The sequence below is a fragment of the Coregonus lavaretus genome (genome assembly GCF_964263955.1).
Source record: "Coregonus lavaretus genome assembly, chromosome: 8".
NCBI lineage: Eukaryota > Metazoa > Chordata > Actinopteri > Salmoniformes > Salmonidae > Coregonus > Coregonus lavaretus.
The window spans coordinates 15632053-15659517 of record NC_139995.1 but is presented as its reverse complement, the minus strand read 5'-3'; the positions used below and the strand labels follow the sequence as shown (position 1 = coordinate 15659517).

The 27465-nt window shown below is 44.2% G+C and overlaps 1 protein-coding gene across 3 annotated transcripts in view; it reads right to left on the bottom strand.

Moving 5' to 3' along the window:
• Positions 1-14322: 14322 nt before the first annotated feature.
• shq1 (SHQ1, H/ACA ribonucleoprotein assembly factor) overlaps positions 14323-27465 on the bottom strand; it is a 35786-nt gene continuing 22643 nt past the window's right edge. For all 3 annotated transcript variants that reach the window (XM_084167718.1, XM_084167720.1, XM_084167719.1), the window contains exons 10-12: positions 26910-27033; positions 23987-24107; positions 14323-15304 (exon numbers count right to left, since the gene is read on the bottom strand). In XM_084167718.1, the coding sequence (XP_084023844.1) occupies positions 14605-15304; positions 23987-24107; positions 26910-27033 (945 nt within the window). In that variant the 3' untranslated portion in view covers positions 14323-14604. The remainder of the gene's footprint in view (positions 15305-23986; positions 24108-26909; positions 27034-27465) is intronic.

Genomic DNA, 27465 nt, shown 5'->3' with positions numbered 1-27465 from the left:
CCAGTGAAGTTCCTTGAGGGCCTTCGTGGTATCGGCTTTAGGGGGAATATACACGGCTGTGACTATAACCGAAGAGAATTCTCTTGGGAGGTAATACGGTCAACATTTGATTGTGAGATATTTTAGGTCGGGTGAACAAAAGGACTTGAGTTCCTGTACATTATCACAATCACACCATGAGTAGGAAGAGGAGGGGGTGTGATGATTTATATTAAAGAACATATCCGATGTAAACAAATTGAGTGGTCATGTGATAATGAACTAGAATTTATTGGCCTGAACATTACACTGTCTCCCCAAATGTCTTTTACCCTCATTGGAATGTGTAGGCCACCTTCCACCAAAAGTGTGTTTTTTGATCAGTTTAATAACATGCTTAGGGAATGTGATTTTGGGAAAGAGGTCATCTTAATGGGAGATTTTAACATTAATTATGAAGACAAGTGTTGTAGGAAAACCCTCAAACGGATCACTAATACCTTTGACCTTACACAGCTAGTTAAAGGGCCAACCAGGGTGACTTGTTGCTCTAAAACACAGATTGATTTGGTGTTCAGTAATAAACCAGAGAGAGTGACTAAATCATTCAATATGGTTACTGGGCTATCTGATCATAATCTGACACTTATAGCCAGAAAGCTGTCTAAGAGCAGGTTTAACCTCTCTACTGTTAGAAAGCCTGATCAACTAAGAATACCTAAGAGTGAATTAAGCTATTTTGAAAATGCAATTAAGGGAATTAACTGGAATGATCTCTTGTCCTATGCAGACGTGGAAGCTGATAGTCAAGTTTTTCTATCCACAATCCAGACTACATTAAATGGTTTCCTAAAAAAAATCAAATCCAAACCTGGCCAAAAGAGCACTCTTCCTTGGCTAAATGGAGAAATCTGGAAATTGATGAAAGAACGAGATTATTATCTAAAAATAGCCCTAAGATCCAAATTAGAGCATGACAGACGTAGGTTTACCATGTTGAGAAATAAGGTGATGAAAGAAATCAGACAGGCCAAGGCAAACTTTTTTATTAACATAATTGGTGAAGCAAAGGGAAATTCTAAACTGATCTGGGAGAATCTAAAAAAGTTAACAGGGAAAGACCATAGTAACACTGCAAAAAGACTAGAAATCATGGTGAATAACAATCTAACACAGGATGCAGTCGAAATAGCAATAGCCTTCAATTCCTACTTTATTGACTCTGTCAGGGTACTGACACAGAACCCCTCCACTGGTTTCTTGGGCTCAGTGCTAGTAAATGATGCTCAACCTGTCTTCATCATAAGGGAGGTTTCTGAGTCAAAGGTAGACAAGGTGATTAGCTCACTAAAGAACTCTAAAGCCAAAGATGTGTTTGGGATGGACTCTACCTTTCTTAAAAACTACAAAGAGTCACTCATTGGCCCCATTACTAAGGTCACCAACACATCTATTGGTCTCGGGGTGTTTCCAAGGGTATGGAAGTCGGCCATAATAACGGCCATCTTTAAATCAGGCGACCCTGCTGACGTGAGTAACTACAGGCCCATTAGTATACTACCTGTGGTGTCAAAGGTTGTTGAAAAGTGTGTAGCAGAACAACTGATTGCCCACCTCAACAACAGCCCCTTCACATTACATTCCATGCAGTTTGGCTTCAGAGCGAAACACTCCACAGAAATGGCCAACTGCTTTTTTCTGGAGAATGTGAAGTCCAAGATGGACAAAGGGGGCGTTGTTGGGGCTGTGTTTCTGGACCTAAGGAAGGCTTTTGATACTGTTAACCATGAGATTCTCATCACAAAATTGTCCAAGTTCAACTTTTCCCCCGATGCCTTGAGATGGATGAAATCATACCTTGAAGGCAGAACTCAGTGTGTCAGAGTGAGCAATGAGCTGTCGCCCACTCTTAGCTATGATGTGGGTGTGCCCCAAGGGTCAATACTGGGGCCCCTCCTGTTCAGCCTGTACATTAATGATCTGCCTTCTGTCTGTACTGGGTCTGAAGTTCAAATGTATGCAGATGATACAGTGATATATGTGCATGCAAAGAGCAAACAACAAGCTGCACAAGAACTCACTACTGTAATGGTCCAGGTTACAAAGTGGCTCAGTGACTCGTGTTTGCATCTCAATGTGAAAAAAACTGTTTGCATGTTCTTCACAAAGAGGGCAACAGATGCTACTGAGCCAGAAGTCTATGTGTCAGGGGAGAAGCTCCAGGGGGTATCTGATTTTAAGTACCTTGGCATCATACTTGATTCCAACCTCTCTTTTAAAAAGCATGTGAAAAAGGTAATTCAAATAACCAAATTCAACCTAGCTAATTTCCGATTTATACGAAATTGTTTGACTACAGAGGTAGCAAAACTGTACTTCAAATCTATGATACTCCCCCACTTAACATACTGCTTGACTAGTTGGGCCCAAGCTTGCTGTACAACAGTAAGACCTATTCAGTCTGTCTACAAACAGGCTCTCAAAGTGCTTGATAGGAAGCCCAATAGCCATCATCACTGTCACATCCTTAGAAAGCATGAGCTCCTGAGTTGGGAAAATCTTGTGCAATGTCTTGTATTCAAGATCCTAAATGTCTTGTATTCAAGATCCTAAATGGCTTGGCTCCCCCTCCACTCAGTATTTTTGTTAAACAGAAAACCCAAACATATGGCAGCAGATCCACAAGGTCTGCCATGAGAGGTGACTGTGTAGTTCCCCTAAGGAAAAGCACCTTTAGTAAATCTGCTTTTTCTGTGAGAGCTTCCCATGTCTGGAATACACTGCCATCAGACACACACAACTGCACCACATATCACACTTTCACAAAATGCTTGAAGACATGGCTAAAGGTCAATCAGATTTGTGAACATGGTCCCTAGCTGTGTGTTGCCGCTTTCCATGTCTGTTGTCTGTAACTTGTGAGGTGTGGAAACACTTTGTTGCTTTTATGAATTTTGTCTTGCTGCTTTTTGTTCTATGTTGCTCTGTCTGTATGCTACATCTTGCTTGTCCTATGTTGCTATGTCTGTATGCTATGTCTTGTTCTATGTTGTTATTGTCTATATTGTAATTGTTTTTAATAACCTGCCCAGGGACTGCGGTTGAAAATTAGCCGGCTGGCTAAAACCGGCACTTTTACTGAAACGTTGATTAATGTGCACTGTCCCTGTAAAAATAAACTCAAACTCAACTTAGTAGTTAATCATGAAACATACACCACCGCCTTTCTTCTTCCCGGAGAGTTCTTTATTCCGGTCTGCGTGATGTACTGAGAACTCAGCTGGCTGTATGGACGGGGACAGTCCTTGAAATTCCTTGAAACTGAGTATGTTACAGTCCCTGATGTCTCTCTGGAAGGAGATCCTCGCCCTGAGCTCTACTTTATTGTCCAAGGACTGAACATTAGCGAGTAAAATTCTCAGAAGCGGTGGATGGTGTGCACTCCTCCTGAGTCAGACTAGAAGTCCACTCCGAATACCTCTTCTCTGCCGGCGGTGTCTTGGAGCAGCCTCTGGGATAAGTTAAATTTCCCAGGGGGTACGAACAAAGGATCCAATTCAGGAAAGTCATATTTCTGGTCGTAATGCTTTTGAGTTACCGCCGCTCTGATATCCAAAAGTTATTTCCGGCTGTATGTAATAAAAGTTCTGGGCTAATAATGTAAGAAATAACACACAACAAAACAGAATACTGAAAAGTTGCTTAGGAGCTAGAAGCAGAGCTGCCATGTCTGTCGGCGCCATCTTGTGGTGTCATAGGAACTACTGAAGAGATGAGTCTCCAGTAAAGACTTAAAGGTCGAGACCGAGTCTGCATCTCTCACATGGATAGGCAGACCATTGCATAGAAATGGAGCTCTATCGGAGAAAGCCCTGCCTCCAGCTGTTTGCTTAGAAATTCTTGGGACAATAAGGAAGCCTGCATCTTGTGGCTGTAGCATATGTGTAGGTATGTACGCCAGGACCAAATCGGAGAGTTAGGTATGAGCAAGTCCATGTAATACTTTGTAGGTAAACAGTAAAACCTTGAAATCAAGCCTAGCCTTAACAGGAATCCAGTGTAGAGAGGCTAGCACTGGAGTAATATGATCAAATTTTTGGGATCTAGACAAGAATCTAGCAGCTTTATTTAGCCCTTACTGAAGTTTATTTAGTGCTTTACCCGGGTAGCCGGAGAGTAGAGCATTGCAGTAGTCTAATCTAGAAGTGACGAAATTATGGATTAGTTTTTCTGCATAATCTTTGGACAAACAGTTTCAGATTTTTGCAATATTACGAAGATGGTAAAAAGCTGCCCTTTAAATATTCTTGATATGTTCATCAAAAGAGAGATCAGGGTCCAGAGTAACGCCAAGGTCCTTCACAGTTTTATTTGAGACGACTGTACCATCAAGATTAATTGTCAGATCAAACAACAGATCTCTTTCTTTCTTGAGACCTAGAACTAGCATCTCTGTTTTGTCCGAGTTTAAAAGGAAAGCATTTGCCGCCATCCACTTCCTTATGTCTGAAACACAGGCTTCCAAGGTAGGCAAGTTTGGGGTTTCATCATGTTTCATCGAAATGTACAGCAGTGTGTGGGTTTCCCGAGTGGCGCAGTGGTCTAAGGCACTGCATCGCAGTGCTAGCTGTGCCACTAGAGATCCTGGTTCGAATCCAGGCTCGGTTGTAGCCGGCCGCGACCGGGAGACCCATGGGGCGGCGCGCAATTGGCCCAGCGTCATCCAGGGTAGGGGAGGGAATGGCCGGCAGGGATGTAGCTCAGTTGGTAGAGCATGGCGTTTACAATGAAAGGGTTGTGGGTTCGATTCCCGCGGGGGGCCAGTATGAAAAAAAAATATATAATGTATGCACTCACTAACTGTAAGTCGCTCTGGATAAGAGTGTCTGCTAAATGACTAAAATGTAAATGTAAAATGTCTGCATAGCAGTGAAATATGACATTGTGTTTCCAAATGATATGACCAAGAGGTAGAATATACTGTACGTTGAAAACAATAGTGGTCCTAAAACAGAACCTTGAGGAACAACAAAACTTACCATTGATTTGTCAGAGGACAAAAACCATCCACAGAGATGAACTGATATCCTTCCGACAGATAAGATCTATACCAGGCAAGAACTTGTCGGTGTAGACCAATTAGGGTTTCCAATCTCTCCAAAAGAATGTGGTGCTCGATGGTGTCAAAAGCGGCACTAAGGTCAAGCACGAGGACAGATGCAGAGCCTTGGTCTGTCGCCATTAAAAGGTAATTTACCACCTTAACAAGTGCAGTCTCAGTACTATTTGTATTTATTAGGAATCCCCATTAGCTGGTGCCAAGGCAGCTACTCTTCCTTGGGTCCAAACACATTAAAGCACAAAACAACAAAATATAAAACAGTACATCATATAACATTATTACACAACCACATATCTACAATACAAAATGTATAATACCACCATACAACAATATTACAATGTATGCGTGTGTCTGTACCGTTGTGTGTCTCTTCACAGTCTCCACTGTTCCATAAGGTGTATTTTTACCTGTTTTTGAAATCTGATTCTACTGCTTGCATCAGTTACCTGATGTGGAATAAAGTTCCATGTATTCATGGCTCTATATAGTACTGTGCGCCTCCCATAGTCTGTTCTGGACTTGGGGATTGTGAAGAGACCTCTGGTGGCATCTTGTGGGGTATGCATGGGTGTTCGAGCTGTGTACTCTTTGTGGCACCTGACCACACTACTGAACAGTAGTCTAGGTGCGACAAAACTAGGGCCTGTAGATCTGCCTTGTTGATAGTGTTGTTAAGAAGGCAGAGCAGCGCTTTATTATGGGCAGACTTCTCCCCATTTTAGCTACTGTTGTATCAATATGTTTTGACCATGACAGTTTACAATCCAGGGTTACTCCAAGCAGTATAGTACCCCAACTTGCTCAATTTCCACATTATTCTTTACGAGATGTAGTTGAGGTTTAGGGTTTAGTGAATGATTTGTCCCAAATACAATGCTTTTAGTTTTAGAAATATTTAGGACTAACTTATTATTTGCCACCCATTCTGAAACTAACTGCAGCTCTTTGTTAAGTGTTGCAGTCATTTCAGTTGCTGTAGTAGCTGACGTGTATAGTGTTGAGTCATCTACATACATAGACACACTGGCTTTACTGAAATTACTCAAAGCCAGTGGCATGTCGTTAGTCAACATTGACAAAAGTTACCGTGGGGAATTCCTGATTCTACCTGGATTATGTTGGCGAGGCTTCCATTAAAGAACACCCTCTGTGTTCTGTTAGACAAGTAACTCTTAATCAACAATATAGCAGGGGGTGTAAAGCCATAACACATGTTTTTCCAGCAGCAGACTATGATCGATAATGTCAAAAGCCGCACTGAAGTCTAACAAAACAGACCCCACAATCTTTTTAGCATTAATTTCTCTCAGCCAATCATCAGTCATTTGTGTAAGTGCTGTGCTTGTTGAATGTCCTTCCCTATAAGCGTGCTGAAAGTCTTTCTATAAGCGTGCCGAAAGTCTTTTGTCAATTTGTTTACTGTAAAATAGCAATGTATCTGGTCAAAAACAAATTTTTCCAGAAGTTTACTAAGTGTTGGTAACAGGCTGATTGGTCGGCTATTTGAGCCAGTAAAGGGGGCTTTACTATTTTTATTTTATCTTTATTTAACTAGGCAAGTCAGTTAAGAACAAATTGTTATTTACAATGACGGCCTACACCGGCCAAACCCGGACGATGCTGGGCCAATTATGCTCCGCCCTATGGGACTCCCAATCACGGCCGGTTGTGGTAGGCAGCTGGAAGGTTTAGTGGCCATTACTATTTTCGTGAATGTGTCGAGAGATACAGGATTTTAAAAACTTGAGTGTCTCCATTGATCCTAGGCCCTGGCAGTTCTGTGCAGACTCAGGACAACTGAGTTTTGGAGAAATACGCAGATTCAAAGAGTTGTCTGTAATTTGCCTTCTAATGGATCATGATCTTTTTGTTGAAGAAGTTCATGAATTCATCACTGCTGAAGTGAAGGCCATCCTCACTTGGGGAATGCTGCTTTTTAGTTAGCTTTGTGACAGTATCAAATAATATATTTTGGATTGTTTTTATTCTCAATTAGGTGGGAAAGGTAGGCTGATCGAGCAGCAGTGAGGGCTCTTCGATATTGCACAGTGCTGTCTTTCCAAGCTAGTCAGAAGACTTCCAGTTTGGTGGAGCACCATTTCCGTTCTAATTTTCTGGAAGCTTGCTTCAGGGCTCTGGTATTTTCTGTATACCAGGGAGCTAATTCCTTGTGACAAATGTTTTTTTGTTTTTAGAGGTGCGACTGCATCTAGGGTATTACGCAAAGTTACATTTAGATCCTCGGTTAGGTAGTTAACTGATTTTTGTACTCTGACGTCCTTGGGTAGGTGGAGGGAGTCTGGAAGGGCATCTAGGAGTCTTTGGGTTGTCAGTGAATTTATAGCACAGCTTTTGATAATCCTTGGTTGGGATTTGAGCAGATTATTTGTTGCGACTGCAAACATAAAATGGTGGTCCTATAGTCCAGGATTATGAGGAAAGCCATTTAGATCCACAATGTTTATTCCACGGGATAAAACTAGATCCAGGATATGACTGTGGCAATGTGTAGGTCCCGGAGACATGTTGGACAAAATCCACTGAGTTGATGATGGCTCCGAAAGTATTTTGGAGTTGGTCTGTGGACTTTTCCATGTGAATATTGAAGTCACCAAAAATGAGAATATTATCTGCCATGACCACAAGGTCAGATAGCAATTCAGGAAACTCTGTGAGGAGCGATGTATATGGCCCAGGAGGCCTGTAAACAGTAGCTATAAAAAGTGATCAAGTAGGCTGCATAGATTATGACAAGAAGCTCAAAAGATGAAAACGAAGTAATTATTTTCTAGTAAATTTGAATTTTCTGTCGTAAATGTTAGCAACACCTCTGCCTTTGCGGGATGCGCGGGGGATATGGTCACTAGTGCAACCAGGAGGAGAGGCCTCATTTAACACAGTAAATTCATCAGGCTTGAGCTATGTTTCAGTCAGGCCAATCATCAAGGTTATGATCAGTGATTAGTTAATTGACTATGACTGCCGTGGAAGTGAGGGATCTAACATTAAGTAGTCCTATTTTGAGATGTGAAATATCAATCTCTTTCAATAATTACAGGAATGGAGGAGGTCTTTATTCCTGTGAGATCTCTAAAGTGATCATGTTTAGTTTTGCCCGACCTAGATTGTGGCAAAGACACGGTCTCAATGGGAAAAGCTGTGCTGACTCCACTAAGCTGCCAGGCTGGTGAACAGCCTGCTACCTGGCCTGCACCCCATCACGTTGTGGAGCTAGAGGAGTTAGAACCCTGTCTATGTTGATAGATACAGTGGCTTGCGAAAGTATTCACCCCCCTTGGGATTTTTCCTATTTTGTTGCCTTACAACATGGAATTAAAATTGAATATTTGGGGGTTTGTATCATTTGATTTACACAACATGCGTACCACTTTGAAGATGCAAAATATTTTTTCTTGTGAAACATACAAGAAATAAGACAAAAACTGAAAACTTGAGCGTGCATAACTATTCACCCCCCCAAAGTCAATACTTTGTAGAGCCACCTTTTGCAGCAATTACAGCTGCAAGTCTCTTGGGGTATGTCTCTATAAGCTTGTCACATCTAGCCACTGGGATTTTCTTCCCATTCTTCAAGGCAAAACTGCTCCAGCTCCTTCAAGTTGGATGGATTCCGATGGTGTACAGCAATCTTTAAGTCATACCACAGATTCTCAATTGGATTGAGGTCTGGGATTTGACTTGGCCATTCCAAGACATTTAAATGTTTCCCCTTAAACCACTCGAGTGTTGCTTTAGCAGTATGCTTAGGGTCATTGTCCTGCTGGAAGGTGAACCTCCGTCCCAGTGTCAAATCTCTGGAAGACAAACAGGTTTCCCTGAAGAATTTCCCTGTATTTAGCGCCATCCATCATTCCTTCAATTATGACCAGATTCCCAATCCCTGCCGATGAAAAACATCCCCAAAGCATGATGCTGCCACCACCATGCTTCACTGTGGGGGTGGTGTTCTCAGGGTGGTGAGAGGTGTTGGGCCAAAAAGCTAAATTTTAGTCTCATCTGACCAGAATACCTTCTTTCATATGTTTGGGGAGTCTCCCACATGCGTTTTTGGCGAACACCACATGTTCTTCTTTAAGCAATGGCTTTTTTCTGGCCACTCTTCCATAAAGCCCAGCTCTGTGGAGTGTACGGCTTTAAGTGGTCCTATGGACAGATACTCCAATCTCCGCTGTGGAGCTTTGTAGCTCCTTCAGGGTTATCTTTGGTCTCTTTGTTGCGTCTCTGATTAATGCCCTCCTTGCCTGGTCCATGAGTTTTGGTGGGCGGCCCTCTCTTGGCAGGTTTGTTGTGGTGCCATATTCTTTCAATTTTTTAATAATGGATTTAATGGTGCTCTGTGGGATGTTCAGTTTCAGATATTTTTTATAACTCAACCCCTGTCCCTGACTTGTTTGGAGAGCTCCTTGGTCTTCATGGTGTCACTTGCTTGGTGGTGCCCCTTGCTTAGTGGTGTTGCAGACTCTGGGGCCTTCAGAACAGGTGTATATATACAGTGGGGAGAACATGTATTTGATACACTGCCGATTTTGCAGGTTTTCCTACTTACAAAGCATGTAGAGGTCTGTAATTTTTATCATAGGTACACTTCAACTGTGAGAGACGGAATCTAAAACAAAAATCCAAAAAATCACATTGTATGATTTTTAAGTAATTAATTTGCATTTCATTGCATGACATAAGTATTTGATCACCTACCAACCAGTAAGAATTCCTGCTCTCACAGACCTGTTAGTTTTTCTTTAAGAAGCCCTCCTGTTCTCTACTCATTACCTGTATTAACTGCACCCGTTTGAACTCGTTACCTGTATAAAAGACACCTGTCTGCACACACAATCAAACAGACTCCAACCTCTCCACAATGGCCAAGACCAGAGAGCTGTGTAAGGACATCAGGGATAAAATTGTAGACCTGCACAAGGCTGGGATGGGCTACAGGACAATAGGCAAGCAGCTTGGTGAGAAGGCAACAACTGTTGGCGCAATTATTAGAAAATTGAAGAAGTTCAAGATGACGTCAATCACCCTCGGTCTGGGGCTCCATGCAAGATCTCACCTCGTGGGGCATCAATGATCATGAAGAAGGTGAGGGATCAGCCCAGAACTACACGGCAGGACCTGGTCAATGACCTGAAGAGAGCTGGGACCACAGTCTCAAAGAAAACCATTAGTAACACACTACGCCGTCATGGATTAAAATCCTGCAGCGCACGCAAGGTCCCCCTGCTCAAGCCAGCGCATGTCCAGGCCCGTCTGAAGTTTGCCAATGACCATCTGGATGATCCAGAGGAGGAATGGGAGGTCATGTGGTCTGATGAGACAAAAATAGAGCTTTTTGGTCTAAACTCCACTTGCCGTGTTTGGAGGAAGAAGAAGGATGAGTACAACCCCAAGAACACCATCCCAACCGTGAATCATGGAGGTGGAAACATCATTCTTTGGGGATGCTTTTCTGCAAAGGGGACAGGACGACTGCACCGTATTGAGGGGAGGATGGATGGGGCCATGTATCGCGAGATCTTGGCCAACAACCTCCTTCCCTCAGTAAGAGCATTGAAGATGGGTCGTGGCTGGGTCTTCCAGCATGACAACGACCCGAAACACACAGCCAGGGCAACTAAGGAGTGGCTCCGTAAGAAGCATCTCAAGGTCCTGGAGTGGCCTAGCCAGTCTCCAGACCTGAACCCAATAGAAAATCTTTGGAGGGAGCTGAAAGTCCGTATTGCCCAGCGACAGCCCCGAAACCTGAAGGATCTGGAGAAGGTCTGTATGGAGGAGTGGGCCAAAATCCCTGCTGCAGTGTGTGCAAACCAGGTCAAGACCTACAGGAAACGTATGATCTCTGTAATTGCAAACAAATGTTTCTGTACCAAATATTAAGTTCTGCTTTTCTGATGTATCAAATACTTATGTCATGCAATAAAATGCAAATTAATTACTTAAAAATCATACAATGTGATTTTCTGGATTTTTGTTTTAGATTCCGTCTCTCACAGTTGAGGTGTACCTATGATAAAAATTACAGACCTCTACATGCTTTGTAAGTAGGAAAACCTGCAAAATCGGCAGTGTATCAAATACTTGTTCTCCCCACTGTACACTGAGATCATGTGACACTTAGTTAAATAAAGTCCACCTGTGTGCAATCTAATTATATGACTTCTGAAGGTAATTGGTTGCGCCAAATCTTATTTAGGGGCTTCATAGCAAAGGGGGTGAATACATGTGCACGCACCACTTTTCCTTTATTTATTTTTTTCATTTCACTTCACCAATTTGGACTATTTTGTGTATGTCCATTACATTAATTCCAAATAGAAATCCATTTAAATTACAGGTTGTAATGCAACAAATTAGGAAAAACGCCAAGGGGGATGAATACATTTGCAATGCACTGTAAAATGAGAGCACCCCTCCAGCTTGGATGGAGTCCATCACTCCTCAGCAGGCCAGGCTTGGTCCTGTTTGTGTGGGATTCCCAGAAAGAGGGTCAGTTATCTACAAATTCTATCTTTTGGGAGGGGCAGAAACCAGTTTTCAACCAGCGATTGAGTTGTGCGAGTCTGCTGTAGAGCACATCACTTCCCCTAACTGGGAGGGGTCCAGAGACCAACACGTCTTTCTAGCTAAATTATACGCTTAAATTATGTCGCGCTTGGTGACCTTCGACTGTTTCCTCCTAACATTGTTTGTGCCGACGTGGATAACAATATCCCTATACCATTTACACTCGCCAGTTTTAGCCTCATCCAGAACCATCTTCAGATTAGCCTTTACGTCGGTAGCCCTGCCCCCTGGTAAACAATGTATGATCGCTGGATGATTCTTCTTAAATCTAATATTGCGGGTAATGGTGTCGACAATGACTAGGGTTTTCAATTTGTCCGAGCTAATGGTGGGAGGCTTCGGCGGCTCAGACCCAATGACGAGGGGAGAGACCCGAGAATCCTCGGGCTCTGACTCAAGAGTAGTTGCTTAGTGGGGAAAACCGGTTGAAAGTTTCTAAATCGGCTGAATGAGCGACACCGGTTGAACATGCCGAAAGCATTTATTTCCAGAAGCTATGAGAAAATTGTCCGGCTGCGGGTACTGTGCAGGGGGAGTAACACTACTACCTGTATTTACTGGTGGCACAGATGCTGTATCATGCTTTCCTACATTTAAATTGCCCTTGCCTAATGATTGCGTCTGAAGCCGAGCTTGCAACGCGGCTATTCTCACCATAAGGCGGTAGTTCTGTACTTAAAGAGTACAGCGACTGCATTGAGAAGGCATAATGTTACTTAGCTTTTCTTATGAAAAAGTTTAATTAAAAAGTAGTGTGAGAACAAAAAACGAAGACCTTGGTAAACTTGTTAAATACAAAGCTTTCGCAACAGCTAATGGGAATCCTAATAAAATACCAAATGTTGTCCAAGTCAAGAAAGCTTACTAGCAGCCACTGTATAGCCACTGGTAGCCTATTCGCGGGTGTTTTTTCAAAGCTTATGTCAGATACTCCAGTGAGTGTAATTTGCTCAATATTAAGAGTTGAAAAATAAAGTTGACATCACTAGAAAATATATATTATCCTCTTTTCTACTGTAGGAATGTCATTCAAAATGGTTTATTCTGTTATTTCTAGCCATATTCATAAAAACATTGAAATAAAAAAATAAAATATTTTCCATATACACTATATATACACACACAAAAGTATGTGGATACCCCTTCAAATTAGTGAATTCAGCTATTTCAGTCACACCAGTTGCGGACAAGCGTATAAAATCGAAAACACAGCCATGCATTCTCCATAGTCAAACATTGGCAATAGAATGGCCTTACTGAAGAGCTCAGCGGCTTTCAACGTGGCACGGTCATAGGATGCCACCTTTCCAACAAGTCAGTTTGTCAAATTTCTGCCCTGCTAGAGCTGCCCTGGTCAACTGTAAGTGCTGTTATTGTGAAGTGGAAACGTCTAGTAGAACAATAGAACAACGGCTTAGCCTCGAAGTGGTACGCAACACAAACTCACAGAACGGGACCGCCGAGTGCTGAAGCGCGTATAAAGAGTCTGTCCTCGGTTGCAACACTCACTACCGAGTTCCAAACTGCCTCTGGAAGCAACATCAGCACAAGAACTGTTCGTCGGGAGCTTCATGAAATGGGTTTCCATGGCTGAGCAGCCGCACACACAACCTTAGATCACCATGCACAATGCCAAGCGTCAGCTGGACTGGTGTAAAGCTCGCCACCATCGGATTCTTGAGCATTGGAAGCGCGTTCTCTGGAGTGATGAATCACGTTTCGTGGTTCGGGCTAGGCCCCTTCGTTCCAGTGAAGGGAACTCTAACGATACAGCATACGAACGCAACAGACGATTATGTGCTTCCAACTTTGTGGCAACAGTTTGGGGAAGACCCTTCCCTGCTCAGCATGACAATGCCCCCGTGCACAAAGCGAGGTCCATACAGAAATGTTTTTTCGAGATCGGTGTGGAAGAACTTGACTGGCCTGCACAGAGCCCTTACCTCAACCCCATCGAACACCTTTGGGGTGAATTGGAACGTAGACTGCGAGCCAGGCCTAATCGCCCAACATCAGTGCCCAACCTCACTAATGCTCGTGGCTGAATGGAAGCAAGTCCGCGCAGCAATGTTCCATCATCTAGTGGAAAGCCTTCCCAGAAGAGTGGAGGCTGTTATAGCAGCAAAGGGGGGACCAACTCCATATTAATGGAGCAGGTGTCCACATGTAGTGTCCACATGTATGTATATTCGCAGTATGCCCGTGGACCCCTGGTTGAATACCCCAGCACCTGAATGAACAATGACAAGTACCCAGTAATTAACAGTCAAATTTTCCTCATATCCCAAAATAAGACAAATGTGGTAATTTCAGTTCAGACAGTAACAATGTGTGAGCACATATCTGAGTTTAAACAAACGTTTTTAGTGTTGGCAGGGTACCATGGAGTGTACCAGTGTTGGCGGGAAAGTCACTGCATTCTACATGAGAACTCAATGTCTCAAAAGACATTCTGAAGCAGCAGCTGACATTTCCTGTTGGGATCTGTCCAGTTTCTTATCTCCCAACAACCACACCTTCTCCTTTCTTGAGAGGAAATGGCTGTGCATGAAATGCATATGCTAATCTAACAGCCTACAAACAAAGTGCAACGCAATGGCTGCATCCCCTTGAAAATACATGAGTAATCTGCATAATACATATAATCAGTTTTATTATCAAAATGCTTAGCTTGGTATGAAAAACTTTGCACATAGACACAAAGTATGTAAGGTTTTGAAACTCCTCAAGTGAGCTATAACACTAAACTGAGCCATGCTATGTATCCATAAAAAACAAAATCAACATTTCCATGTTAGAAGTTAGAAAATACAAAAATAACAATACAGAAGTCATTATTGACTGTGGGCAAATAAGCATCCACAACATCAGCTGTCATGCATGTATGTAATGTTCCTTAATGTTTTCTGTGACACCTGCTAATAGTCATCTTCATCGATATCATCCTCATCAAGACCGTCACCAGTATCTGTTTTGACAATCAGCAGAGGGTTTCTGCGAGGACTCAGCTCTAGGAATGTCCCTGTGCGGGCAGTAGCTGTGGCTGTGGCAGGCTGTGAACAGTCGCTCTCTGCCTCTCTCTGTGCACTGCTCCTGGAATGCCTGCTGCCCTGAGGCTGTGCTGAAATCCACAGCCCCTCCTCCACCCTCTCTCCCAGCTCCTGGATCAGCTGGCTTGGGCCAGCCACAGCAGAGGGGAGGGCGCAGGGCTTCCTCTCGGCTGATGTGAGAGCAGCACAGGACTCCTGGTGGATGGAAGGGGAGGCTGGGGCAGCCAGGGCAGGAGATTGAGGGTAGTCAGGCTGGGGCTGGATGGGGATGGCCTTGGCTCGCTCTCCTCCTCCTGCTCCTCCCTCTGTTCTGTCAGCACAGTCCTTCCCTTCAGCCTCAGAGTCCTCACTCTCCTCAGACGAGTCGCTGCAACTGTCGTCGCTGTCGGACTCCTCTCCGCTCTGTGACTGAAGAGTTCTACTGGAGCTTTTCCCCCCGTCCTCCACCTTCTCTTCTTCCTCTACCAGCGCCGCCGCCATCTCCAGCACCTCCAACTCCAGCTCCAGGTCTCTTTTCCGTAGGGACACTTTTTGTAAGGGATCAGCCAGAGCTGTCACCTTCCTGGACCTGACAAAGAGAGAGAAAGACAGGACGGGATGAGAAAGTACAGCAAATATGGATCAGTTTATTTTTTTAAACTTGGAAGCAAATATTTACAAATCCCCCAAAAGACTACATAATCTATTTCAAGAGCTACTTGTCCAACACTTGATGAGTAGTAGGTATTACGACTATGCTATATGTCTGACGGCACTGCCTACAAAAAAATATAGCAACGAGATCTCAATCTACAAATCTAATATCCATTACCCAAATTCCAGCCTCATCTGAATGCTAAGTAGACAGTGATTCACGGAGGCATGAGCTCAATGAAATATGGAAATCATGTTTAATAATGTAGGAAGATGAGTGTGTCTGATATGCAGGTTCTGCCCCTCGAGTCTCCCACTGAAGCTCTCCCTGCAGGAGATAAGAGCAAGGCGGATGACAGAGTGCTACACGCCTTATACATTATTCATGAAGCTAAACCAGCGCAGGATGTTGCCAAAACTCAAGTGGCTGCTATTCTTCCACGGTGCAGCCGATCGGCCTTCATTGCCATGATGATTACCAGCTGACCTCTGCGCGGCTCAGGACGGGTCCATTCAGGGAGAGAGAAAGCACATGAGCCTGCGGTGGTCCACAGCCATTCAGCTCCTCACACTCAGCCACACTGTGCCCCTGCTGCCCTCCCTGGCCCAATTAACCCACCGCTGAGAGCCAAGATGGCTCCTTATTACCGCAAAGCCTTAATGAGCTCCCACTCCGGGGATGAAACCGTTTACACAGCCAACATAGAGGGATGTACTCATTTAGGACCTCGGGAGACTGTGTAAACAGATCGTATAGCTAGTCGTCGTACTCTATCAAAGAAGACATCTCTCCTAGGCCTATATGCCGATAAAATGTCCATTCAGGAAATAGGGGGAGTAACAGTACTTGGAAAGTGTGGAGGAAAAACAAAACAATTAAAGGAGAACAACTACTGACAATGAGTAAGGGATGGCTAGGCATAAATACAACCAATAATAACACCCCCACCACTGCGTGTGCAGAGAGTCAGACCCAACAAGGAAACCGTAGAAAATCTGAACTCATCAAGAGGTGCCACAGTGGCTCACGGGTCTGGTACCCATATTCATACCCACACATGCAGTCATTTTTGGGGGCCCATTTTGCCCCCCTCCCACACCTTGCAAGCAAAACATTTTAGCAGCCCCCACCTCCTGACAGCAAGCGGATACTTTTTTTTGTTGTTTAGGATTTAAATTTCCTGCAACTCTCCACATTTTGCCATGGGGCGTAGAGAAAATATTGCAGTTTTAAAGCAAGTTTCCTGCAATTCCCTACATTTTGCCATAGGATGGCAAGAAATGTTTGCAGTTTTTAATATGATATCTGAGTGAGAGTGACTAACAAATTCAATTGGGGTCCACCGGTCGGTAATTCGACCATGATTACTACAAGATTAGATAGCTGGCTAGCCTAACTTATCAATCTAAAACATTTTAGCTGACATGGGCTAATTGAGTGACTGTCAGAGACTGACATAAGAAAAAAACTGCTGATGGACAATTACATTTCTAATTTGTGTATTCTACTATTCAAAATCTCAACAGCAAATGGAGAGCCCGACTGAGTTCTGAAAAGAAAAGTGTATATGTACACCACCAGTCAAAGGTTTAGACACACCTACTCATTCAATTTTTTTTATTTTTTTTTACTATTTTCTACATTGTAGAATAATAGTGAAGACATCAAAACTATGAAATAACACATGGAATTATGTAGTAACCAAAAAAGTTAAACAAATCAAAATATATTTTATATTTGAGATTCTTCAAATTAACCACCCTTTGCCTTGATGACAGCTTTGCACACTCTTGGCATTCTCTCAACCAGCTTCATGGGGTAGTCACCTGGAATGCATTTCAATTAACAGGTGTGCCTTCTTAAAAGTTAATTTGTGGAATTTCTTTCCTTCTTAATGCGTTTGAGCCAATCAGTTGTGTTGTGACAAGGTAGGGGTGGTAAACAGAAGATAGCCCTATTTGGTAAAAGACCAAGTCCATATTATGGCAAGAACAGCTCAAATATGCAAAGAGAAACGACAGTCCATCATTACGTTAAGACATGAAGGTCAGTCAATACAGAAAAATTCAAGAACTTTGAAAGTTTCTTCAAGTGCAATCGCAAAAACCATCAAGCGCTATGATGAAACTGACTCTGATGAGGACCGCCACAGGAAAGGAAGACCCAGAGTTACCTCTGCTGCAGAAGATAAGTTCATTAGAGTTACCAGCCCCAGAAATTGCAGCCCAAATAAATGCTTTACAGAGTTCAAGTCACAGACACATCAACATCAACTGTTCAGAGGGGACTGTGTGAATCAGGCCTTCATGGTCGAATTGCTGCAAAGAAACCACTACTAAAGGACACCAATAAGAAGAAGAGACTTGCTTGGGCCAAGAAACACGAGCAATGGACATTAAACTGGTGGAAATCTGTCCTTTGGTCTGATGAGTCCAAATTGCCAAGAATGTGCAAAGCTGTCATCAAGGCAAAGAGTGGCTATTTGAAGAATCTGAAATATAAAATATATTTGGATTTGTTTAACACTTTTTTGGTTACTACATGACTCCATATGTGTTATTTCATAGTTTTGATGTCTTCACTATTATTTGACAATGTAGAAAATAGTAAAAATAAAGACAAACCCTTGAATGAGTAGGTGTTCTAAAACGTTTGACCGGTAGTGTATATATTGAGACTGTTTAGGTTAAATACATAAAAATATGTTTCCTGATCTTTCTTATATCTCTCAGATATAGGACAGACACTTCAGAACAAACTTCCTATTGAGATTTTTTGGGGGACGATCTGTTGTTCCATGAAGAGAATCTGTTATTCAATGCATTTGTATGGGCTAACATTATTAAGGCCAAAACATTTTTTTCATCAAATAATTGTTTTATATATTGTTTTTATACTTCAAGGGGTCTTCAAATTCAAAATCAAATAGCTAAATGATCATTGGTATGACCTTCTTAAAACAATTCCATATAGCTTAGTAGAACCTCCCCTGCATAGACAGGGCTTAGACTTATGGGTTAAGCCCTTGCTGGAGTTGAGCAGGCTGGCTGACTGGTTCTGGCTGGACAGCCTCCTGTAGCACTGCAACTTCAAAGCAGAGGCCCTCCTTCATCCCCCTCCTCCCGCATTCTCTTTCCCCCGTGGGAAGTCATTATTGAGTTAGCATTGGAGAGGCTACGTGCTTGTTCCCTCCCCTCGCTCCCCCTCTCCCTGCGCTGCGGTGCGAGAAGCCCAGCTTGCGGTGAGTACAAAGGCTGCTTTTGGAGGGAAGGAATAATGTTGTACACAGTTCAGTCATTACTACACCAATGTTGTGGGCTCCCTTCATTAACTGAGGGGCGGCTTTTCAAGGTTGGAAAACTTCTGTCGACACAAAGACGCTTCCATCTGTCAGACAACAAACACAAGAGTCCTTAGATGAGGACAGGGAGCAGGGGGGTGGTGGGGGAGAAGGACAACTAGACTGAGTCAATTACAGACTTCCATTTCTTTCATCAGCCTCATTCAACACATGTTCCTACTCAGACTTTTTAGTTAATCTTAGATGTACAAATTAATTTCACATGGACAAGATTTGTCGAGGGAGTGTACATTATTCAATTGATGTTGTGGATGGACAGTCAGACACTGTGTTTGCTAACTGTATGCCATTTGATTTGTCCAACATCTAATTTATGGGACAAAACGTAGACGGTAGTTGCTTGTGACAAGTAGGCCTGTTTTATAAGGCTGAAAGACTTATAAATGGATGCTTGGATTTCCTGACTTACTGAGTTTGATGGAGTGTTTGAGGGAGTGTGTGATGAAATGTGTCATGTAGTGTGTGACGGAGTGTGTGAGTAACACTGAAGACCTGTGTCAGAGGCATTAGGCCAGGGGTTCCGGAGGGCCGCACTGAAAAATTCCTCGCCGTCAAAATTGGCAAAGAATAGTCCTCTATCCATTGTTTTTGGAATTTTCGATGCTCCCTGACTGTCTAGCTTTCATTTAGATTATTATTAGTGAGCTGGACACAGTCAAGAAACTATATAAATGTAGGTCCATTATCATTTCTACACAGTTTCGATTTGGTTAGAGTTATTTTTAAGTATATCGAGTTTGTTTCCCCCCTCCCCCCGCGGGCCGTATGTTTGACACCCCTGCATTAGGCTATATAACACAGTAGGGATTGTAATTTAAGGAAGTGCTTTCTTACTGTATAGAGAGACCATTAGTTCATGTGCAACATGAAGAGACCTGGTAGAACTGCCTGCAGAGCTTGTTGTTTACCTACCCTCCTATTCAAAACAAGGACACAAGGAGAGGAAGTTGCCTCATATAAAGCAAGGCTGCATCATTCCTTATTAGTGTACCACTGATGTAACAACACTGTGTTTCTCTCTCTGCGTGTGTGGTGGGCTGCCTGTGTAAGTACACAAAATCTGGACGTCATGCAGAGAGGATATCTGTAGTACTTCTCCCCGTTAGTTGTGAGACAGTCTTGCATTTGTTGAGCCCAGCGGGACACAGAGACTATCTACTGTCTCTGTGGTGGGGAGGGCTCAAAACACACAGACCATATACACTGAGTACACAAAACATTAAGAACACCTTCTCTTTCCATGACATAGACTGACCAGGTGAAAACTATGATTCCTAATTGATGTCACTTGTTAAATCCACTTCAAATCAGTGTAGATTAAGGGGAGGAGACTGGTTAAAGAAGGATTTTTAAGCCTTGAGACAATTAAGACATGGATTTTGTATGTGTGCCATTCAGAGGATGAATGGGCAAGGCAAAATATTTAAGTGCCTTTGAACGAGGTAGGTGCCAGGCGCACCGGTTTGTGTCAAGAACTGCAACGCTGCTGGGTTTTTCACGCTCAACAGTTTCCCGTGTGTATCAAGAATGGTCCACCACCCAAAGGACATCCAGCCAACTTGACACAACTGTGGGAAGCATTGGAGTCAACATGGGTCAGCATCCCTGTGAAACGCTGTCGACACCTTGAAGAGTCCAACTCAATATTAGGAAGGTGTTCCTAATGTTCAGTATACTCAGTGTACACCATCTATCTACTACATCACAGGACCCAGGACAGGACAGGCTCCAGACAGATGAGTGTGGGTAGAGTACACTAGCAGCTGCATGAAAAGGATTACAACCAGGGAAAATGTATCCAAAGCTCTTTCACCTGCATTCCGCCATTTCTAAGAATAACAACAACATACAACTGTCCAACAAGCAATTTGCCATTCCTAAAATAACCTCAGTGCACCTGCACACCCACTGGACACTGAGTTGCCAGTCCCTGTAGCATTACAACCACCAGCCAGACCCCAAAGGCTTAACCGACCCACTTAACTGACCATTGACCTTGCCGGGGGGGGGCTAGTTATAGCAGCAGCAGGTTGTCCCTGTGGGGAGCCCGTGTCCCCTGAGGGCCTCCTGGGACTGTGGAGAGGAGAGCTCTCCTCTGGGCATTGTCATGCACACAATGTGTGTAGAGGCTGAATGGATGGGTGTGAGTGAGAGAGAACAATATCCTTGTTTCCTCCTCCAAGACTAGCAAACCCTTGAGCTCGACACTCACAGGTTGCCATGGTTTTTGCTCTGGAATTAAATTGACCCAATTAATTGATTGTGCGGCAGACAACGGGTAGAGGGGGAGGAATGTGTGAGTGCTGAAAGAGGAAGGGGAAGTTAGAGGCCTGCTGATTTCACTGAGATACAGTAACACAACACTGATCTGATTTGTTGGACTGTTCAGTGGTTCCAGTCAATCTACATTTGACTCCTTCCAAGCCTTTTGATGAGAGAAGAACAGGAAAGGCCGAGAAAGAAAATGAGGACTGGGTTTTCATTTCAGTCTTGCAACATTGCAGGGGTTTGGCATCGGAGGATCATCAAAACCACCCATTGAAACAAATGGTAAAGAGGTGTTTCTATTTGCTAGTGGCAATGTATCTGATGATACATAGATATCTGTAAATTACACAAATTCCCTGGGTAATGTGGAAACTGTTGTAAGCACATTAATAATCCTCTTTGGTAAACACTTTATCAGGACAAATAGAAAATGGTGTCAGAATGATTTCTCCACCCTCATACTCCTCCTGTTGACTGGAGAGTGGACTGTCCACTTGTCTGTGTGCGTGAGTCTGTGGAGGGAGAGGGTTTCACTGGAGTCTAAGTCACTGTGAAGTCTTTATGATGCTGTAAATTTGACTCTGGTCTCAGCAGTCAGAGGGACTTTAAGAGCATGAACGCATGTGGCACAACCCAGAGAGAGCCAGACAGTATAAATCAACCCACCGAGCAACGCATTCATAAATCGCTGTGTCCATCATGAGCGGCTGATCGTGTCTGGGAGTTGACTGTGGGGAGGATTGACAAGATACAAGATATAGATTACATCTTATCTTACCACAGGACTCACAGGGACAGACAGACAAATCACTTAGCAGGAATGACAAATCCGTCATGGGGGATATCTAGCAGGGAGGAGAACAATGCTTATACAATCTGTCATCAAACCGGTCACAGGCACAAACGTCTGCCACAACAAACCACAAGTGATAAGAGCACTGTCTATGCAAACCACAGCTGGCTGTTGCTAGAGTGCTGCCTGCCTGCCTTGTCATCTCCCATCTAGACTACTGCAACTCTGTTGGCTGGGCTCCCCGCTTGTGCCAGCAAACCCCTTCAATTTATCCAGAACGCTGCAGCACGCCTGGTGTTCGATCTTCCCAAGCTCTCCCATGTCACCCCGGTCCTCCGCACACTCCACTGGCTTCCAGTCAAAGCTTGCATCATCTTCAAGACCCTGGTGCTTGCCTACGGGGCAGCAAAGGGAACTGCCTTCAGGCTATGGTCAAACCCTACACCCCAACCCAAGCACTCCGTTCTGCCACCTCTTGTCTCTTGGCCCTCCCACCCCTACAGGAGGGCAGTTCCCGCTCAGCCCAGTCAAAGCTCTTCTCTGTCCTGGCACCCAAATGGTGGAACAAGCTTCCCCCTAATGTCAGGACAGAGGAGTCCCTTCCCATCTTCCCTACCTCTTTAAAGAGTATCTTAAATAAATCCCACACCATACTTGCTACGATTGGGATATGTTCTCACCGTGAATGCACTAATGTAAGTCGTTCTGGATAAAAGAGTCTGCTAAATTATTTATTTAAATTTTTATGTAAATGCCTGCTAGCTCAAAGAAAGACAGATTTCCTCTCTCTGCTGCTTTGAATGGCAAGTGGACTGCTCTCTTTTATTACACATTCAGAAGGGAAAGATATGTAGTCTGTGCAGCACAACAATAAATAAAAGGTATGAAATGTCTATCTGGGAATAGATTCACAGCAACAAAATGAAATGGAATGTCCGGGCTCTAGAGGTTTTCCCAGCCAGGTGGCCTGAGGCTGCATCTTCAACAGGAGAGGGTTAGTAACTCTTTCTGGATGCTGGACAGCCTCTGTCTCTGCTGATACCACAGCTGATATGAGCCAGGTCTCAGGGCAGAAAGAAAAAAAGCTTAGCTTTGTTTATCGACTGAAATACGTAAACAGAAAAGGGAAATGTAACAATTCAATCACAGGCGAGCACGAGGACTAATCCATTTAATTATTGATGTGGGGTTTCAGCCAGTGGAAGCCAGCTTGTTGATAGGTCAAGCTGACATTTGGCTCCAATGTACAGCGGTGGAGGGAAGGGAGCTGGATTGGAAAGCCCTTCTGCCGTTTCATCTCCTTGACTCTGACTGAAATGAGACTGATTGAGTTTTCCAGTGGCTTGACAGTGCTGCTGCTCTGCTGCTGCTCAAAGCGTACGCTGAGCTGAGAGAGAAAGCACTTAAGACCAAGACTCCGTTCTCTTCGTCTGCTGCAGCGAAACAGACAGACCGACCGACAGGGACTGCAGCTCTCCACCATTGATTTTTACACATCTATTATTAAATTGGCCGTCGAGGCGTTTTCTTTTCCAGAGAGAAAAGCTCCATCAAACACCCGGCAGAGCTGTTATCATGTCTGCATCTGGGCGCTGGGCCTACATCATCACTGGCACACACTTTTCATCTGGCTTTTTCCAGACTAGCACACCACTCGGCTGAACCCCTGCCATGAGTAAAACAGAGCTCATTACCGAATAATGCGCTTGCAGGATTACATTTTCAATGTGTAAGTAATTGTAAAATATGTACAAGGGTGAGGAAAGAGCCATGCATGCTATATCAAATAGGGAAGAAACTACACAGATCTCTCTCGAGTTGACACACATCTTGTACTGCACAGTGCACTGTCCATCTGCTTCTCCTCATCTGTGTACTGTCACAGAGGCTTCAGTCTCAGTCAGCGAATGATTCACTGGGACTCCACTGCAGCACTGAGGGAGACAGTACAGTCCACACACTCTCCAACGACACCTTTGACAAGGGAGAATGGATACGTCTCACAATGGCTCTGTCAGTCAAGTGGCCGTGCTGTGACAAATTACTTGTCTAATCCTCTCCTCCAGTGCAGCGCATTGAAGCATCATGAGAGCTGAGAGCCACTTTGCTTGGCCTCAGGACCTGGGAGGTAATTATGCTCTAGGGCTGAAGGTCCCTGCAGAGAGCGATAGAGGAAGGGGGGTAGTGGACTTACTTGACCCTCTGGATCCATATGCAGTAGTCTGTGATGTAGAGGTCATTCAATATGTAGGCCGGCTCATTCTCCCGGAAGACTTTGTGAATATCCAACAAGCACTTCAGGACACAGGCTTTCCCTGGACAGGAAAAACAGAAGGAGTAGAAATTGAAAAACTGTATTATTCTATGGCAATGTGAGGAATGGTCAAATATAGCAATGTTGCTAGCAGGGACAGCAGTTCCTAAAGGCTTACAGTCTCATTGTTCCATACAGCCTTCCTTCAAACTATAGGCTGAACAGGCTATGGGAGATCATGTGAGCATACTATTTCAGACCACTGACAGTCATTTACACACATGACAGAGAGAGCAATTAATCAACTTTCAGGTCCCCTTTATCTAGTCCATATAGTCCAGAAATGCAACTCAAGTGGGCCAAGATAACAAACGGTTAATTTCATACCGGTTTATGAAAAAGATAATTGGCCTGATTTCCCTCAAAGGGAAAGCCAAAGATTACCATTACAAAAAGGGACACACCTGGAGGGAGCCACGTTTGATCCATAACATTTGCTGCCACAAAACCCAGGCATATAAATAGCCCCTTGGTGGGACACAATTGGCCCATTGCAGAGCACGGAGGTCTACAGACGATCCTCCTGTCCAGTATCCACCTCCAGGATTGGCTGGCAACAGCCAGAGACATTCCAGTCCATTCAAAATAAACAGCACACCTTAAACAAACATTTGGTTCTCATTTAGAGCATGAGCGCTCACAGAGGGTGCAGAGAGAGCGGAGAGCTCAGCTTCCAACTCCAGGACCAGGGCCAGGACCCAGAGCACAGAGACACAGCTCTCCTCTCCCTGCTTCCAAACTCAAGGCACCCCCCCACATCCCTGGAGGTTTTACTTTTCTCTCTCTATCTTCCTGGGAGCGATGGAGACAGTGATTTTGTTTCACCTCCAACCATGCCATGTTTTGAATCCTGCACTCGTCTGTTTTTCACACTGATGACAAGTTGAGCCAGTTAAACATGTTGGTGGCGAGCCGTGGCTGATCCCTGGAGAGGGGCAGACAGACAGGCAGGAAGAGTCTGGCCCGGGAGGGAGGTGCATGGGCACAGCAACACAGCTGCCACAGGGGCACTGGCCACTAACATCCATCATGGCAAGGTGACAACACAGCATAGGCAACACATTTATACACTGTAGTCAAGTGTACACACATTCCAAACACTGCATGTGCATTCCTAATGCTGCGCAGAAAACATTCCATTGGCATCACTACCACACTGTACATGGTAACAGAACACTTCAAGTGTTTCAACTACTGGGAGGGCCATGTGCACTCCAACAGCATACATAGCCTACTGTACTAGCTCATTACAGTGGCGACTCAAACTCTTTCTAGTGTCATATTGAAGTAGAGTGCTGCTAAATTATAGTCAGCTAAATGTTACAAAGCCAAGGGACAAGTAAAAACATGACACAGGGAAACGCAGTTAAGCTACACAGAGGAACCGCAATTCCGGAACATTTCCGGCTCAGTATAGGCTACCCAACTCCAGTGGGTCCTTCAGTCAGCTACACGACAGCGGCCATGCTAAACCCTCCCTACCTCCCTACCCAGGAGGCCCTGCTCCGCTCTCCCTGCCTGGTGGCCCATTGGTTCCAGCCACTTAGCGAGCAGCTGGATGAGCTCCTTGAGAAGGAGCGTCCGTGCTGCCAGAGGGCTGTTCAAATATTTACCCCGGATAACATTTCCTTTAGGGCCTTAACGTGTGGCTCCCACAAGGCATTAATGGGTTAGTTTTCCTAATACCTACCAATGTTTGCTTTCACAGCCATTTAAATCAAGTGCCTTAAATTAGAGCACACATTCCATTAGCTTTATCCTGACAAATGAATTAGCGGTGTGGAGGAAACGCGTTGTGCCTTCTCAGACGTACGCCAGCCAGCCTGCATTACTGTAGCTTTACAGTTCATTAACGAGAGCCCCATTACTCACTCTCACTCACCTGATGCACGTAAATAAAGAACATTGCAGAGGCAAACTCATTTAAATGACACTTGCAATTGTTGGCCTGCTTAGACCAACGATCACCAGTTAGGCTAGTTTGCATTTTCCAGCACAGAAACAAAATGGGTATGCGACTGTTGAACAAATGTCCAGCGTCAGGTGAGAGATTGAAAAGCTTCATTAGGCTATAACAGGTGAAGTTGTGTTTGTTTCTAGAGGATGAAGGTATATAGTGTAGCGTAGTACAAGGAATCCCCCTTCAGTGATTACCTGGGATTCTCTGATTCCCTCAGCCAGTCTGATCTACTCATCTCCTTACCTAACGAGGCGCAGAAATGTAATCTGGTGCTTAAAATACCTTTAATTTGCCATCATTTACAAGCGTTCAAATCCCCACAAACTGGGTAATCTCACCCCACACACATCCTAAATGTGTTTACATAGCAGAGCCTTCATTTAGCTACCTGCGGGGCTTTGATTTAATGATTACTCTTTGCTAGGAGATATCAAAGTCAACAGTCCGTATAGAACAAATCCACACTTCCAGCTTGGAGAGGTTGCTCTGCTTGTGGTGGTATGGTGATGTATGACTGTGGGTGCATGCTGGCTGTAAAGCAGTCTTTCTGTCAGTCTCCAAAGCACTGAACAGACAAGCTGCAGCCCACAGCTACCATGCAGGCTTTGCCTTCCAACAGAAATGCATCAAACCGCATAATGTCCCTCAGGAGTCTCAGAAAACAGTCCAGAGACATATTCATTGGGGGGGAAACAAGGCCGTATTGAGGGCTTTATAATTTGGCCATGACACGGAGGCTGCCAATAGCTCTAACCAGCGTGCACAAAGGGGCCTTTGAGGTGTGGCGGTGCCTGGCTGCCTCAGGTCAGGGGTGAGAGGTCACAGAGGGCAGTCTAGACTCACCTGACTGGAAGATCCGAGCCGCATCCTGCACGGCTGCAGAGACCAGGGCAAAGTGCCTGTAGAGCGGGTAACACAACACCCTCCTCCCAAAGGACACCAGGACCTCCTGCAACGAGCTGTAAGTCTGAAAGGCAACAACAAAAAGACATGCTGCATTTTCCTCATGGCCACCCACTATAAAAAGACTAATGTTACAAAACAAGATAAAGGGACTTCACTTCCTCTTAATATGCTTGGCAGCCTCTTGCTTTTCTCCTTCCCTCCAGCACTAAGCAGGCTAGGCTAGCCCACTCCTAATTGCAGTCATTGGTAAACTAATTACTCCTAACAACTTCCCTTTCATAGAGGGGAAAAAGGCGAGGAACTCTTAAACACCTTCTGCAGCCGCCGCCTTTAATTGTTGCTGGTCCTTAATCACCGCGTTAACTCAAGGCTTTCTCTTGCTTTTCTCTGCAACGGTGGACAAAAGAGCTGAGAGAGAGAGAGAGCACTCTTTTTATTCAGTCTCCCTAGCGTGTTAAAAGTGCGCTCAGAGCGAGAGCGTGACTCGTTGCAT